This window comes from Palaemon carinicauda, chromosome 28 (genome assembly GCF_036898095.1).
Source record: "Palaemon carinicauda isolate YSFRI2023 chromosome 28, ASM3689809v2, whole genome shotgun sequence".
NCBI classification, from domain to species: domain Eukaryota; kingdom Metazoa; phylum Arthropoda; class Malacostraca; order Decapoda; family Palaemonidae; genus Palaemon; species Palaemon carinicauda.
In genome coordinates this window covers 8,345,766-8,358,038 of record NC_090752.1, presented here as the reverse complement: position 1 = coordinate 8,358,038, position 12,273 = coordinate 8,345,766, and the positions used below count along the sequence as shown (strand labels likewise).

The window sequence follows — 12,273 nt, the reverse complement described above, 5'->3', positions numbered from 1 at the left end:
AGAGAGAGAGAGAGAGAGAGAGAGAGAGAGAGATTGCTTAACGTCTTCATTGTCCTAAATTTATAAAATCCATCTGGCTTTAGTCATTTATTTACGTTAAATCAAGCTGGATTTATGTATGACATGGAGAGAGAGAGAGAGAGAGAGAGAGAGAGAGAGAGAGAGAGAGAGAGAGAGAGAGAGAGAGAGTATTCAATTTTGCAAATGATATATAAGCTACAGTACACTGTTAAAGATATGCTTTAAAAACGGTAAATTTCTGGCAACATTTATTCCAGGATTTTTAACGTTTTTAAAAATGGATGTATTTACGTTAAGGAGTGATATTACGGTCACCAACCCGTAAAAGATAAAGTAAGGTAAAATTACGGTCTTCTGTATTGTGCTGAGAACAGTATATTTTTACGGAGATTTTTCGATTAAAATTACGTTGGTTTTTTTCACATGTAGAAAACTCATATGTCCTAAATTTATAAAATCCATTCAGCAGTAGTGTCTTGTTTACGTTAAATCAAGCGAGATTAAAGTATGGTATTTTGATATATATGAAAAACAGAGAGAGAGAGAGAGAGAGAGAGAGAGAGAGAGAGAGAGAGAGAGAGAGAGAGAGAGAGTTTTTCTCTTGTATTAAACGATATATGGATGGCTAGCGAGTTTTCGAAGAATGTTTACAAGATGAAGTTTCCCTAAAATGACATCGAATTTTATTATTTTTTTTTTTTATTTTCGGGCTCTTTCAATTTTTAACAGTTCGATTGTTTCTTGGAACAATGCCTTATATCGTGTACAGAGTATTGGTTTATATCATAAGTTTTGATTAATTTTATTAATTTATTTTAATCCTTTTAATCTCTCATTATTTTGCATTTATATATTATTGTATGAAGGTTATGTGATTGGTTTTATAAGTTAAAATTGATACCAAATGTTGTGAGAGTACGGGTGTGTTTGATTAAATTGCATTATACAGCGTTGAATAGCCTTTGATGTCCCACTGCTTGGCTTAAGGCCTAAATTTTAAATTCAATTCATATCATGTAATATGATTTCGCTAATATTAGTTACATTTATTTTTGTCTAATATACAGTATAATCTGATGACCTAAACCCTCCATGCTATCAATGTTCTAACACCACACGCTGCGTTTGAGAATGATGAAACTTCTTTGAACAATGGATTATATATATGTATGTATGTATATATATATATATATATATATATTTATATATATATATAAATATATATATATATATATATATATGTATATATATATATATATATGTATATATATATATATATGTATATATATATGTATATATGTATATATATATATATATATATATATATATATATTCGAGTTTTTATAGTTTTTTAATGGTGCAAGTCGGTGGGGTGTTTTAAAATCACAGTGTGACTTGCAGGTTGAAGTATAGCCTTTATTGCTATTTGCTGCTATAGTTACTGAGAGAGAGAGAGAGAGAGAGAGAGAGAGAGAGAGAGAGAGAGAGAGAGAGAGAGAGAGAGAGAGATACATAGAACTATGTAGAGAATTAAAGAAATTCTTGAGGTTGTGTCCAAAGAAATTCTGTAACGGTGTTTACAAATAATTTGGAGAGACCGCATCCACAGGTCCTTTGGAGAGAGAGAGAGAGAGAGAGAGAGAGAGAGAGAGAGAGAGAGTGGGTAAGTCACAGGATGTCCATACGCGTCCGGCAGCGCGCGCGCACGCACACATACACACACAATACACACTCGCACACAGAGTCTTTCACTTGTCCTTGGTAGATTTGTGGCTTTGATTTTGTAATAGAGATCCTTTTGCGATAACGCCCTGCGAAAGGACTCGTTGCCGGTGTCTCCTTCGATGGATATTATATCAAAGGGATTGTTCTTCATATTTTATATATATATATATATATATATATATATATATATATATATATATATATATATAAGTTAATATATAAATTCGTTTTCAAAAGTTAGCGTTCTAATTTGTATTTTTCATTTTAGTGTAATTTAGAACAAAGGTTTCGTAATCTTATATGCTTTATTTTGTTATTTTTATAGTACTCATTTTCTTTTGAAGATCAAAGTTGGGTGTACTACAGTCATAGCACCTTTGACATTTTTATAAATGAAATATGAAATTTGGTTCTTCTCCCATTTGTGTATCATTGTTAGACTTGGTTGTATTTATTGTTATGTGAGTTATGGAAAGCATGTTGTGACTGCATTAATTAATTTATTCCTCGGTGCGTGAAAGTAAATTGTCAGTAGTGAATATATACAACCGAAAATGATGAAGACTGCTAACTCATGTTGTGTAAGGGATAGATTTGTCGAAAAATATCTGGATTGAAAGGGAGAAAGATGTAGTTATGTGGGATGGTTTGTACATGTTTTGAAAAAGGGAGAAGTATCGTTCTGGACGCATTCGGTCGAAGCAAAAAATCTCCCAAGCTAGTTAGGGAAAAGAATACTAAAACTTCATTTTTTTTTCTTAAAAGAACTGGTTTACATATATACGAACATGGTTTCAGGTACTGAGATCATCAATGTGGTCGTTTATGTATATTGAAACTTCCCAATTTGTTATTACCTTCTATCAGGGGGACCTTAGGGACATGCGTAACAGTAGTCCACATATAAACACATGCCATATGTTTATACACACACGCACACAAACACACACACACATATATATATTTATTTATTTATATATATATATATATATATATATATATATATATATATATATATATATATATATATATATATAGAGGTATATGTATATATAAACGCACTTGTATGTGCATATTGTTATTAATTATTATTATTATTAATAGCTTGGCTAGAACACTAGTTGAAAAAGCTTGATTCTCTAAACCCAAGGGCTCTAATATAGAAAAATAACGAAACTAGGAAAGGAAATAGGGGGAAAGTAAACTACAAGAGAAGTAATGAGCAAATTAAATAGCAACTTGAAAATAGATCTTTCATATATAAACTATAAATAGAGGCTTATGTCAGCCTATTCAACATAATAGAATTAGCTGCAAGTTTGTATATTGGTATGCATACCTACACTACAGGGTCTTATGTTATGCAATGACAGGCTCAGATATCATGTATTCCGATTCTGTCATCCATTGTGTCGGCTGTTTCCATAGAGTATGAATTTGCTTCTCATGTCCAAGATGACAAAGATACGAAGTGCCACACACCCTCCGTGTTTTCTACGCCACAGGAAACGCCCAAGGATGTTTTCCATTGTAATTCCCTTAGCCTTGAGGTTCTTTCGTGGAATGCATGTGGAAACTGTCTACGCTCGATATACTTTCGTGATTCAGAGTGATATGTTAATGTGTATGCATAATTTATGGCATTGAGAGATTTATGATGTATTTGTATGTTAGCTTTCTTTCTTTTTACTTGTTATTATTATTATTATTATTATTATTATTATTATTATTATTATTATTATTATTATTATCTGCTAAGCTACAACACTAGTTGGATAAGCATGATGCTACGAGCCCAGGGGCCCCAACAAGGAAATAGCCCAGTGAAGAAAGGAAACTTGGAAAAATAAAATATTATACGAATTGTAACATTAAAATAAATATCTCTTATAAAACTATAAAAACATTAACAAAACAAGGAAAATAAGATAGAATTGTGTGCCTGGCTGTACCCTCAAGCAAGAGAACTCTAACCCAAGACAGTGGAAGACCATGGTACAGAGGCTATGCACTACCCAAGACTATAGAACAACGGTTTGATTTTGGAGTATCCTTCTCCTAGAAGAGCTGCTTACCATAGCTAAAGAGTCTCTTCTACCCTTACCAAGAGGAACGTAGCCATTGACTCTTTTAGGATTTCTAATCCCGAATTATTTGTTTGTCAATTAAGATAATAAACAAACGTTTGTACCGCATGTGTATGATACACGTTCATACAAGTAATGCTGTTGTTTTTTATCTCTTGTTCTCTCCCGCACTGATAAAAGAACAACATATTTAAGCTTGCCATCGCATGTTTCATATTGTTTGAACCCCTGTGACATTTTTGCTCTCAATTGCTGCTGTATAAGCTCGTTATCTGTTGAATAAACTCTACTTGCATTCATCTCGCCTCTGTTAGAACCTAACAGTTGCCACACGTTATAACAGCAGAGATCAAAGTAACTTTGGTGGCCGTAGAAGTTTGTTTATGGTGAGAGAGAGAGAGAGAGAGAGAGAGAGAGAGAGAGAGAGAGAGAGAGAGAGAGAAACTTATTGCTATTCCTTATGTTGTGTGGAGCCCAAGTGTGAAAGGTATTCAATGACCTTACCTGTATCTTAATTATATGTAGCTATACGTTCACCTGTGTACGTAATACGAAGCATGTCAGTCTATCATGTATGTATATACGGTGTGTGTGTTTGTACTTATGCTTGTGCAGTAAAACGTATTCTCCTTTGTTATGCAAGCACTCTTTTTGATAGCAGCCAAGCAAAAACTCCCAAGGACATCTGATCCCACTGATATATATTCATCACAAGTGTGGTAACGCCTCGTGTATATTTTTTTCTCTTTTGACCTTCTGTTTGGAAGATTGTTCTAAGTAATTTTGGTTTTTTTTTTTCATATTGAAGATATTTATACATTAGATTGTCCGACAAGATAAGTCATGTCTTTTTTTATTTTTTATTTTTTTTTTTTCAAATTTTTAATAATTTTTTTTTCTTCGAAAATTTATACTTATACATTATTCATACAACCAGCTAAGTCAGGTATCATTGGGTATGGTTAGTACTTGAACGGGTGGCCATGACTAAAAGTTAGACCTTCGGGGCCTAAACATCTTTATAAAGGGCCAGACTTGGTTGGCAACCCCACCACAAAAAATATTGGTTCAAAATTAAAGAAATGAAACGTTTTCTGGTGCTACAATTATTTTAAGTATTTATGGATCGGGTTGTTAATTGCTAGACCCTGATACACTGATACTGTAGAAGCTTATGCTCCTACGTTGTATAGGCAATTATGGGATGCTCCTACGTTGTATAGGCAATTATGGGATGCTCCTACGTTGTATAGGCAATTATGGGATGCTCCTACGTTATATAGGCAATTATGGGATGCTCCTACGTTGTATAGGCAAATATGGGATGCTCCTACGTTGTATAGGCAATTATGGGATGCTCCTACGTTATATAGGCAATTATGGGATGCTCCTACGTTGTATAGGCAATTATGGGATGCTCCTACGTTGTATAGGCAAATATGGGATGCTCCTACGTTGTATAGGCAATTATGGGATGCTCCTACGTTATATAGGCAATTATGGGATGCTCCTACGTTGTATAGGCAAATATGGGATGCTCCTACGTTGTATAGGCAATTATGGGATGCTCCTACGTTATATAGGCAATTATGGGATGCTCCTACGTTGTATAGGCAATTATGGGATGCTCCTACGTTGTATAGGCAAATATGGGATGCTCCTACGTTGTATAGGCAATTATGGGATGCTCCTACGTTGTATAGGCAATTATGGGATGCTCCTACGTTATATAGGCAATTATGGGATGCTCCTACGTTGTATAGGCAAATATGGGATGCTCCTACGTTGTATAGGCAATTATGGGATGCTCCTACGTTGTATAGGCAAATATGGGATGCTCCTACGTTGTATAGGCAATTATGGGATGCTCCTACGTTGTATAGGCAATTATGGGATGCTCCTACGTTGTATAGGCAAATATGGGATGCTCCTACGTTGTATAGGCAATTATGGGATGCTCCTACGTTGTATAGGCAATTATGGGATGCTCCTACGTTGTATAGGCAAATATGGGATGCTCCTACGTTGTATAGGCAATTATGGGATGCTCCTACGTTGTATAGGCAATTATGGGATGCTCCTACGTTGTATAGGCAATTATGGGATGCTCCTACGTTGTATAGGCAAATATGGGATGCTCCTACGTTGTATAGGCAATTATGGGATGCTCCTACGTTGTATAGGCAATTATGGGATGCTCCTACGTTGTATAGGCAAATATGGGATGCTCCTACGTTGTATAGGCAATTATGGGATGCTCCTACGTTGTATAGGCAATTATGGGATGCTCCTACGTTGTATAGGCAATTATGGGATGCTCCTACGTTGTATAGGCAATTATGGTCATCTCATGCGGGGCACTGTATGCATTGCAAAAGGATCTGTGGATCGTCCCTTCGACACTCATTTCTAAGACTTCTGTTTTGCCAATGTTCTCTCTTCATTTCTTCAATACAACTGTTTTAACATTTTTTTAAATTTTTCTTCAGTGTAGATATTGAGGCTTCTCTTGTAGCACCAGGCTAGGTAATAGCTTCCAGGTCTCCAGTGCTGAGCTATATACCAATATTCCATAAATCAAATCATTCAAGAAGTGGCGAGATACCCAGAGTTGCAGTTTTGCAGAGGGGACGAACAGCGATTTAGCTAACCAGTTAATATAATGTTTGTGCATATCTCAAGTAAATTGAAGTATTCTATACTTAAGCATATATTATAGGTTCCAGGTCTCCAGTGCTGAGCTTTACACCAATATTCCATAAATCAAATCATTCAAGAAGTGGCGAGATACCCAGAGTTGCACAGCTTTGCAGATGAGACGAATAGCCATTTAGGTAACCTGTTAATAGAATGTTTGTGCATATCTCAATTCAATTAAACTATTCTATACTTAAGCCTATATTATAAACGCAACGAAGCGCATGGTATGCGAAGGATAGGGTCCTGCTGTACAAGCGTCTGCTGCTGTGATTTGTGTCCTGGCGGGGATGTCCTAATAGGCCGTCGGAGGGGCGTGTGAGAGGAATTTCCTGTGGATGTGAATTGTCGCCACATCTAATGGACTTCCGGTTTTTTAGTCATTTCGGATATTTTTTCTTTTCAAGGAGATGAGGCTAATTTTATTTTTACGATTGTATAGATGCGGAGTAAAACTGTTAATTGATTTACGTTTGTAAATGTCAAAATTCTATTCGGTTATTCTTTATGATCCTTTGAGTAAAGAAAAAGAAAACGTTTACTATATATCTTAATTATATACATCTACGTTTACAGAATGTCTATGAAGTGAAACCAGGTGTAATACATTTGTCAGTTTGCATATAATACCTTTTTTTGGGTCGTGTGTAATAGAAATGCAGTAAATAATAAGATATTTACTCTAGCCATGTTCTTTTAGGAGTACAGTACGACCGTCCCAAAGCAACTTAACTCAGAAGTGGCACAGTCATGGTTTTGCTCTATTGGTGACATTTTTTCCCATGTTAAGCAGTCTGTGACGACCAGAAACCCTATAGTTAAATTTGGGACTGGGAGTTGTCGTATGAAACAAGTATTCAAAGCTTTAGCAGAGTTTTTATTCCTATTGAAAAGGATGCAACCCAAGGTCGTCTAATTGAAGAGGGTATTGAAGCCTTTAGTAGTGAGTTGGCTTATTGAAGAAGAATTCAAACCTTTAGTTCAGAGTCTTCTTGTCCGATTAAGAATTCAAACCTTTGGTGCAGAGTCTTCTAGTCCGATTAAGAATTCAAACCTTTTGTTCAGTCGTTTCTAATCCTATTAAGAACTCAAACCTTTTGTTCAGTCTTTTCTAATCCTATTAAGAACTCAAACCTTTAGTTCGGAGTCTTTCAAATCGACTAAGGATTCAAACCTTTAGTTCAGAGTCTTTTAAACCTATTAAGAACTCAAACCTTTAGTTCAGTCTTAAACCGACTAAGAATTCAAATCTTTAGTTCAAAGTCTTTTAAATAGACTAATAATTCAAACCTTTATTTCAGGGTCTTCTAAACCTATTAAGAACTCAAACCTTTAGTTCGGAGTCTTTCAAGTCTACTAAGGATTCAAACCTTTCGTTCAGAGTCCTTTAAACCGACCAAGAATTCAAACCATTAGTTCAGGGTCTTCTAAACCTATTAAGAACTCAAACCTTTAGTTCAGAGTCTTAAACCGACAAAAAAATCAAATCTTTAGTTCAGAGTCTTTTAAACCGACTAAGAATTAAAACCAATAGTTCAGGGTCTTCTAAACCTATTAAGAACTCAAACCTTTAGTTCAGTCTTAAACCGACTAAGAATTCAAATCTTTAGTTCAGAGTCTTTTAAACCGACTAAGAATTCAAACCAATAGTTCAGGGTCTTCTAAACCTATTAAGAACTCAAACCTTTTGTTGAGAGTCTTAAACCCACTAAGAATTCAAATCTTTAGTTCAGAGTCTTTTAAACCGACTAAGAATTCAAACCTTTAGTTCAATCTTCTAATCCGATTTAGATTTCAGACCTTTAGTTCAGTGTCTTGTAATACTAATAACCATTCAAAACTTCCATTAAAGAGGAACTCAAACATTCTCCATATGCTTACTTTATGTGGACTTCACTAATCAAAGTTAAACGTATGATTACGTCTTGGATTGAACCCGTGGGGCCGCCACTTTTCCAGATTTTTTCCTCAGTGGAAATCATTAAACGTTCATATTGCAATTAACGTGATGGTTTCTTCCCCTTTACTATTGACCTTTGGAACTTTTCTTGTAGTTTTTATGACTGATAACATTACAGCCTTCAACAGGTGGGTTTTTCGTTTCCACTATTTCCTTCTCCATTATTTTCGTGCCCCTTTTTTATTGAACGTCATTGTTAATGTTCTTATGATTATTTTTTTTTTAAAACCCTAATGTTCATATCCCAATGAATTTTTTTATTATCAAACCCTAATCTTCATATCCCAATGATTTTTTTTTTATTAAACCATAATCTTCACATCCCCATGATAATGCCTATTCTCCGTTATTATTAACCTCTTTTTTTCATCTCTGTCATTTTGTGGTATTTTCTCTGTTATTACTAAACCACATTCTTTCCATCTTCACTACTTATAGTCCTTTCCCTCTAGTTATTAATCTTTAACATTTCTTTCCTCTCTTTTCCCCTTTTTCCTGTAATTGTTGTTAGATTGAAATGATCTTATGCCAGCACGAGTTCTTGCTCGTACAAGCATCCCGTAATAAAGGTTTTCAATATCCGTCTGTGCGAGACATAGGCACAGTTACCGGTTTTTTTAGCCATTGCATTAAAAAAAAAAAAAAAACCGTGACCTAGCAATGCAAGACTCGTGACTGGTGCCCCGGGAAGACCCGTATCTTGTTTTGTTTAAATCTTTAGCTGCCAAGTATGAAAGTATAGTTCGAAAGGAAAACTTACGTGAGTCAATACCGTACTTATGAGTTTCAAATATAAGTTTAGTCTTTGTAACGCTTATAATTTTTACCAGCACCATTTTTTTTCTTTCGATTTTTTAGCTTAATATTTGGGTAATTATTCTTGAAATAAATGAGTTACCTGTTTATTCAAGTGAAGGTAAGGGGATTATATACGGTATTTGCTGTTTTCTCATGACAACAATTTTAAGAAAATCTCAAATTGTCACTTGAATCTGAAACAGCCTATAGTGTTAATTAGGTATGCGTTATTACAATCTTATTCCTGATGACATATCGGATTGTAACACACATTTTGTTATTTTGCGTAGCATTGTAGAAAGCATTTAGAGAAATTGAATTGGAAATATCCATATTTGAGGAAACGTTATAAGATATCTAAATATTTAAGTAACGATAGTTACAGAATTTCATCTTCCTGCCAGAGCAGTACGACCTTTTCCCATGTTGACCTATTGCCCACGTTGCTAATAGGTCACAAGCAAATCCCCAAACAACCTTCCCACCATTACCATTCCCACTCTCTTCCCCTACATTCCCCATCGCGCATAATGGCAAACCTCATTAGGGATAAACTAATTACCCTACTTCACAAAGGGATAATTGCCCGTTTCCGTGTTGCAACCGGAGAGGTGGTTTTTGCTGTGCTCTTCACTACTCCCTTCCCCCTCCCCCTTCCCTCCCCCCCCCCCCCCCCCCTCAGAGTCGCTCCTTCCCTTTTATGCAAGCATCCGTGACTTGGTGGCAACTGAGATTACGTGCTTGAGATTGTTTCGAAGGAGGAACTGTCGTCATACTCCAGTCGTTCGCAATCGCTCAAGTTTTTAGCTCTTAAAGATTTTATTTTTATTTTTTTATTTTTTTTTTCTTTTTCTTTTTCTTTTTTTACCATGTTGTAATGTCGACTTTTACTTGATGTATATGTAGCATGATAGTGGTTTTTTTAGATTTTAAATTGTTTTTTGGATTATGTTTTTATTTTTTTTTATATTTTTTTTTTAAGTTTGTATTGTGATGCTGACGTGAACACTTTTGGGCTTTATGTACGTTATTAGCCACTTTGGCTGTGTTCCTTTTTATTTGAAAGATTAATTTCTTTTGAAAATATTTGATTTTTTTTAATTAATTTCTTATTTAAGCTTTTATTGTAATGTCAGTGCTTTTAATACTTTTGGCGGTTTATGTCGTCTACCATTATGGGTTTATACTTTGTTGGTAAGGCTTCTAATTACCGGTATTCAGTTATATTTATGTTTCATCGTATTAATGTTAATTATATATTAGTTACTATCATTATGATACCCGTAAAATATTTCTGACTACTTTTAGCTTTTCATCATACTTTTTAATAATTTTTGACATGTAAGTTATGAATTATTTTACCAATGCTCTTAGCTGCACAAGAGTTGTCTTTTTCTTGCGTTTATTTCTTAAGGAATTTCGAAACGTCATGCTTATCGTTTTTTGTTCTTAATTATATGTTTTGAAGAAGGGGCTTCCAGGAGTCTGTGGGTAACCCAGTAGCTGTTTTTTTTTTTTTTTTTCTGTCTTGCTTGCGCTCGACTCATGAGTGCTGATAGGGGGATGTAGCAATCTTTCATCATCCTTGCTGAAAGACTTTGATCTCTCTCTCTCTCTCTCTCTCTCTCTCTCTCTCTCTCTCTCTCTCTCTCTCTCAGTGTAAAGTCAAGCTATTGTGAAATGTACTCTTTATTTACAAAATAATACAATACATGGAGCAGACTTCCAGCGGATGTAGTGAACACCAACAATGTAAACGAATTCAAGGATAAGTTAGATAAGATAATATATATTCTAAATAAACTAATTCTCTTTATCTAAGAACAAATGGAGTCTCCGCTGATGGACTAAAAAGTCTTTGAAACATCCAGAACCCTTTTATCTCTCTCTCTCTCTCTCTCTCTCTCTCTCTCTCTCTCTCTCTCTCTCTCTCTCTCTCCAGTGTAGAGTCAGTGTATTGTGAAATTTACTATCTTTACATACAAAATATACATGGAACAAACTTCGAGCGGATGTTGCGAACAGTCGCTGGAATTACTGAACAGTAACACGGTAAACGAATTCAAGGATAAGTGAGACTAGGTCATAAAAACTCTCTAAAGAAACTAATCCGCTCTATCCAAGAGCAAATGGATTCTTCGCGGATGGACTATAAAGTCTTTGAGACATCCAAAACCCTTTTAACTCTCTCTCTCTCTCTCTCTCTCTCTCTCTCTCTCTCTCTCTCTCTCTCTCTCTCCAGTGTAGGGTCAAGCTATTGTAAAATGTACTTTAACTTGATGGCCATCCTCTGCCAGTGATTTCTTTTATCATTATTACTCTGACCCTTCTAACCTCTGACCTCTCTTGACATTCGAACTTTTACAGAGATGCGCGAGTGTTAAAAAGGCAATAAGTTCTATTTACATTTCGGGGTAGAATAGATCCAGTCACTTAGTTGAGTGAGACGGGTATATGAGCCTTAGATCTTTTACTATTAGTAATTAGTATCTTATTGTTACCAAAATTGCAAAGAAAAAAATTATTTCCAAAATTATCGGTCACTAGATCAATACACTTTGCAACTCTCACTTTACCTCTTATCCATCTTTCTTTCTTCCATCCTGCTATCCATTCTAGTTGGTGAATGGCCTTCCCGGGCGCAGCTCTCTGCTATATAGCTCAAATTCATTAATGAAAATCAACCAATGCATCAGCATTCAGTATGGTTGAAATTGCTTCTTCACTTCGAATCCAATCGGGAAGAAGAAAGGAAATTGAAGTCTAAACTGAAGGAATATGTTCGTCGTCTCCGTTGCCTAACCCGACTTTAGTGACCCATTGACCTTCGCGTTAGACTCCTATATTCTGTACAAGTTTCACCACATGAATCGAGACTCACGACATGCTCTCAGGCTCGTAACTAAGACGTTGACTCCCTACATGTGCACAAGGGCGTCATGAGCACATGGAAAAATAAGTACTGTATTTTGTCATACACTTAGT

At 35.3% G+C, this 12,273-nt stretch overlaps 1 protein-coding gene across 1 annotated transcript in view; it reads left to right on the top strand.

Moving 5' to 3' along the window:
- Nucleotides 1-2,534: 2,534 nt before the first annotated feature.
- The window catches only part of LOC137621396 (adhesive plaque matrix protein-like), a 163,417-nt gene continuing 153,678 nt past the window's right edge, over nt 2,535-12,273 (top strand). Inside the window, exons 1-2 of the mRNA XM_068351694.1 lie at nt 2,535-2,544; nt 5,002-6,195. Of these exons, the coding sequence (XP_068207795.1) occupies nt 2,535-2,544; nt 5,002-6,195 (1,204 nt within the window). The remainder of the gene's footprint in view (nt 2,545-5,001; nt 6,196-12,273) is intronic.